At 34.2% G+C, this 6000-nt stretch overlaps 1 protein-coding gene across 5 annotated transcripts in view; it reads right to left on the reverse strand.

Annotated features, from left to right (window-relative positions):
- Positions 1 to 6000, reverse strand: part of LOC148954383 (uncharacterized) — a 253036-nt gene that overhangs the window by 145486 nt on the left and 101550 nt on the right. For 4 of the 5 annotated variants that reach the window (XM_089087072.1, XM_089087068.1, XM_089087069.1 and 1 more), the window contains exons 2-3: positions 4304 to 4575; positions 3087 to 3160 (exon numbers count right to left, since the gene is read on the reverse strand). In XM_089087072.1, the coding sequence (XP_088943198.1) occupies positions 3087 to 3160; positions 4304 to 4571 (342 nt within the window). In that variant the 5' untranslated portion in view covers positions 4572 to 4575. The remainder of the gene's footprint in view (positions 1 to 3086; positions 3161 to 4303; positions 4576 to 6000) is intronic. The other variant, XM_089087073.1, reaches the window with a different exon arrangement.

A 6000-nucleotide genomic window follows, 5' to 3' on the forward strand; every position in this document is an offset into this window, starting at 1 on the left:
GAATAACTTAATCATGGATGCACAACCAAGAACAAATATGTTATTACAGTATTATTTGTTAGTCGTTTCCTGATTAAGTTAATTAGAGCAAATTGTGCGTCTTAATTTTGTATTGTCTATGTATAGGCTGGAGCAGTGTATCAATAGATGTTCCAATGCATTATGCAATTGAATCAAACAGTTCGTGGTAACGAACTGTAAGTAAGGAGCGACCCGGCTCAATGGTAACCAAAACTCTAAAAAACGGAATTTGGATACCAATAGATACATCAAAAGAATCAGATTTTAATTCTGATTTCAAATATATAAGTTTCATCAAGTTTAGTCGTACCCATCAAAAGTTACGCACCTGAGAAAATTTGGCTGATTTCGAAAAAAGGGGGAAGGGCCCCCTATAAAATCATAGAACCTTAATAAAAATCGCACCATCATATTCAGCGTATCAGAGAACCCTACTGCAGAGGTTTCAAGCTCCTATCTACAAAAATGTGGAATTTTCCATTTTTTGCCAGAAGAAAGATCACGGATGCGTGTTTATTTGTTTTTTTTTCCAATGGGTAATCGTATTGACCCAGTGGTCCTAGAATATCGTAGGAGGGCTCATTGGAACGGAAATTAAAAGTTGTAGTGCCCTTTTAAGTGACCAAAAAAATGGAGGGCAACTAGGCCCCTTCCCACGCTCATTTTTTCTCAAAGTCACCCAATTAAAATTTTGAGATGGCAATTTTGTTCAGCATAGTCGAAAATTTAATAAATATGTCTTTTAGGATGACTTAATCCCCCACAGTTCCCAGGGGAAGGGCTGCAAGTTATGAACTTTGCCCATTGCTTACATATTGTATTGGTTATTGGGAAGTATACAGACATTTTCAGGAAGGATTTTTTTTTCTGGTGGGGGGGATGGAGGAGGGGGTTACTCGGGAGAATCTTTCCGTGGAGGATGTTTCTTTGGAGTTAGGGACATTTCTATGAAGGGGCGCCGGATTTCCAAGCATTATTTAAACAACGATCAGAAATTAAATAAAAAAAAAAACAAGTTTTTTCAACTGAAAGTAAGAAGCAACATTAGAACTTAAAACGAACAGAAATTATTACGTATATGAGGGGGTCCCCCCCCCTAGTCAATACCTCGCTCTTTACGCTACAGTTTTTTTTTTAGTGCTTTCAAAAGAGCTATCTATTCTAATTAAACGGCCTTTGTGATTCAGGGGTTTGTGAATTAATTTTTTTTTTAACTTTTAACGTAAAGTGCGTGGTATTGACTAAGGGAAGAACCCCCTAATATACTTAATAAAAAAAAACAATAAAAAAAAAAACAAGCGATACGTCTCAACAGTAATCGAAACTGTCAAAAACGGAATTTTGATTTAAATAAATGTATCAAAAGAATGGGCTTATAATGCTGATTCTAAATATATAAATTTTATTAAGTTTAGTATTACTCATCAAAGGCTACGAGCCTGAGAAAATTTACCAAATTTTTTAAAGAGGGGGGAAACATCCCCTACAAGTGAAAGAATTTTAATGAAAATCACACCGTCAGATTCAGCGTATCAGAAAACCCTATTACATAGGTTTCAACCTCATATCTGCAAAAATCTGCAGCTTTGTATTTTTTGCCAGAAGAAAAATAAAAGCTGCATTAACTAAAAAACGATCAGAAATTAAATTAAAAAAACAAGTTTTTTAAACTGAAAGTAAGGAGCGACATTAAAACGAACAGAAATTATTCCGTATATGAAACGGGCTGTCCCCTCCTCGACGCCGCGCTCTTTACGCTAAAGTCTTTGATTGTTTTAAAAAATAAAGTTGTGAGACAGAGTCAAACTTTAGCGTAACGAGCGAGGCGTTGAGGAGGGTACAGTCCCTTTCATATACGGAATAATTTCTGTTCGTTTTAAGTTTTAATGTCGCTCCTTACTTTCAGTATAAAAAACTTGTTTTTTTTATTTAATTTTATATTGAAGTCAAGTGTAAAAAAATATTCTTACGTGCATAACACAAATAGGAGAGTGAGGGGGAGATATCAGATGTTCTTTTGGGGGAGGGAGGAGGTATCTGATACTGATAAACTATGCATTCTAGGCTAAAGTTAGCCAATTTCTGCAAAGGGAAGCAATTCTCAAGGGCAACGCTCAGGGAGGGAGGGGAAGATAAACTCATCCTCCTAGTTGATGGCCTCCCTACCATGACTATTTTGAGGTCTACAGACTACCAAAATATCTACTGAAACTAAATCGTAACATTCAAATCCAAATAAATTAACAGATTAAATCAAATATGATAATTAATCAGAAATAATTGTAGATAAAAAAATGAAGTAGACACTATCAAACATTTATTACAATTTGAATTTCTCATCCAAAATAAAAGAAAAATAATGAGGGAATTAAAAATAAACCAATAAACTCAGTCCGAAGCGAGATGAACAAAGTTGAAAAAGAATGAACATACGACGATTACTATGTTCCCAAAATTTTGCATGTAACTATCTAACAATATCTATTTAATAATAAAACTGTACGCTATATATAACTACTTATTGAGAAAAAAAATACAATAGTGAAGTCCCAATTAATTAAAGGACACAGCAGTATCTATTCTCCTCAATTAACCCCCGGAAGACCGCGACCTAAGAGCATTTTTTTTTTAGAGACATGCCTCCTTAGTAAAATTATTTGATACCCTCCAGGCAGGCACGTACGCAGGAATTTGTTTCGGGGGGGGGGGCAAATCCTTCAAACCCATTATTCTGTGAGAAAAATCAGAAAATTAAAGGAAAATGAAAAAAATCGTGAGATTTCGGGGGGCCCGGAAGCCCCCCCACCCTGCGTACGTCCCTGCCTCCAGGGGATCATTTTTATATTTAATATTTATTTTTAAGACTTTCTTAATTCTAGCTTTAGTTTAGTTTTCATTCTTTATTCTTTACATCGTGTAATTCTTATTATGTTGATATATTGGTCCAGTATGTAAATTTAAACTTTACTAATAAATCCATATCCTAAAAATAGCTAGAAAAAAACTTAACATTACGACACTCAGAAGAAGGTAACAATATTTTTATCTGGTTTCAAAGAACTTACCAAACTTGAAATTTTGCGAACGAGAGACTGAGCTACAACTTCATGCTGGGTCAAATTGCAAACCAACCCAATAGCTAAAAATGAATAAAACTAAAAAATAATAATGACACACTAACAATAACCAGAAATAAAAGGGGGGACTAGGGAGGTGAACTCCAGAGATAATTTAATCAGCTCCAGGAAGGAAGTCAAACAATTATAATAAAACTATAATAGGGAGTTTTAAAGAAATTGCCTAAAAATGTCTATGCTATTCCTTTGAATTATAAAACGATTGACGATACTAACCCTAAATATGGGGAAGAAGTTAAATAATTTTCAGGAATAATTGAATTAACTCACCGAGAGGAGTCCAAAAACTCTTTTTACCTTCAATAGAATGTTAAGAAAATTGCCTTAACATTCTATTCTAAAAATATCAACAGTGTTCATTAGAAATAAAGGCCATATTGTTTAACATAATTCAATAGATAAAATAAATAAAACATAATATAATTACATATATTTCATTAGAATAAACAAAATTACAAATACAGTAGTGACAATCCTACTCTCGAATATAGGAAAGAGGATGGGTTTCTTAAATTTCTTTAAAATTCCGTCAACTGTACGTTGGAATTCCAAAAATAACCAGAGACAAATGTAAAGTAATATTAAAAAAGAGATGCCTTCTTAAAATTTGCATTTCGATCCAAGAATTTATATTTTGGCTCAACTGGCTAGCCCAAAAAGGTTACAAATTGATACTAATTCATTATCCATGGTTCAAGCCAGTGGCTTTCAAGTTCTAACAGGGCCATATACAGGGGGGGGTACCCGGTTTGAATCTCCCCCCGAAATTGTTGTCTGACTCGTAAAAACGCAACGAAAATGGATATAAACAAATTTTGTATGCGTTTTTTTTAGGTTTTTTTTATGTACCGCCCCCCCCCCCGCAAAACTTTTTTTTAGTAAAATCCCCTCCGAAAAAAAAATCCTGGGTACGGCACTGAGTTCTAAATAGCCTTACCTCGTTCAATCTAATGAGTTCAATAGCCTTACGAAGTTTCACATTAGTCAAAACATGAGAAATTACATTTTGGACACTATATTTTTCCATGGTGGGATGCTTCAGAGCAGCATAAGGAGGGAATCCCCTCCCCTGTGTGTAGGTATTCATATTTCTCTGACCAAAATCTACAACAAGACTCAGGTAATCCTATCCCAAAGATATTTACCTTCACAGCACAAATTGACAAGAGCTTTATCGTTGATAGACAAGTTATTTAAAAGCAGTATTCCAAGGTGGTAAGTGACATCTTTGTTTTGTGCGAGAGCATCCTTTAAAGCACTTGGTTCTGAAACGAGGGTTAAAAGTAACTCTTTGACTGCTTGTATCCTTTGGATGATCAAACTCTTTGAATTCTGCAAAGTGAGGGTGAAGCAATCCAAACAAAACTGATTAAAAATTAATTCATTGGAATGAGTACATCGGGTTACTTCCATGTTCCTTAAAAGAAACAAACATGAAAACACTCGAGGTAAAAAACACAAAATAAATAAACTAAGATAACTTAAGGTGTTTTTCCACCATTGAAGCAGCAAATGGTAAACTACGTTTGCATTTGCCTCTTTCAGGCGGCTTTGACCAAGTACTATCGAGAGGGGGTAACCAATCAAGGTACCGTGCATCAATCAATAGGAAGTTGCTGTCCAATATAAAGGTATACATTAACTAGTTATTCATGTGGATGCCACTCTGCGAACTTCGCATGAAAAAGGTAAATGAAGACAGGGCTTTAGTAATAATTTCTTTAACCTATAATCATGCGTCAGAAAACCGATAAAAAAGCGTTACCAACTATTTTTGGTATAACTCCTCAACGAACAAAGAAAAAAAAAACATCGTTTGAACTAATTTTTGCTAATTTCAAACGCGAGACAAAAAAAATGGGGTTAACAAAAAAATCACCAGAACAAAACTGTTTTTCAAACGATATTATTTTGAACAATCAAATAGGATGATCCATATTGTAGGACGAACATTTCTTCTTGTTGTTCACACGAGAATCATTTCCAACAACTGTAAATTAACATTTGTCTTGTCGTACTCTAGACGTATTCTATATTAATGAAAAATATTGTCAGTATTCAGCACTTTTTGTATAGTGCAAGAGGTCATTACCATACTATCATGTATCTTTTTGCTCTTTAAATGAATTTGAATTGAACTTCATTCAAATGAAAAATGTTTAAAAAAAATTAATGCTCTGTACGATTTCCGAAACTCATGACCTATCTAGGTCGTTCTTGTTAGGCCAGAAAATATTAGTGCGCCAATTATATATATACCCTTGCCTCGGCAGGCTTGTATATATTTGATTCTCTAAGTACACATTAACACAATCATCACGTTATTCTTTAGTTTTATTTCATGAGGCATCAAATCAGCAATTTCAAATGGATTGAGAAAATATGTCGTGAATTCAATCCCTTCTTTCTCTTAATGCGTCAATTAATCATCCATTTTATAGGCTTTGTTTTCTCCTGGGACTCGTTATGATTCTCACTGTTGCTTCTCTTTCCGCAGATTTCATGTACGATTCAATATGATAATCCCTGTCTAGCTGAAAATTTCTTTGTCCCTTTGTTTTCATTAATTAAAAAAACTTTTTCCACAAAATAAGTTTTTCAAAGAAAAGTATAGAACAGTAGAAAGGGGGGTACCAGCCCCACGCGACACCCCTGATGCCACCTACAACTTTTTTACATAATTTATGCATGTTTTTATGGTTTTTGTCAGTGAGAATGAAAAAACAGAATTTTTCTGACTTGAAAAAACATGAATTTTCTCACATTGATGGATGTTTTCTTGGATGGTTATGTGTGTTGGTCAATCTATTTGATGTTTTTCATTGATGTCAACAGCATTTCA

This window comes from Artemia sp. Qi Xiang Cuo, chromosome 3, assembly GCF_049724085.1.
Source record: "Artemia sp. Qi Xiang Cuo chromosome 3, ASM4972408v1, whole genome shotgun sequence".
Taxonomy (NCBI): Eukaryota; Metazoa; Arthropoda; class Branchiopoda; order Anostraca; family Artemiidae; genus Artemia; species Artemia sp. Qi Xiang Cuo.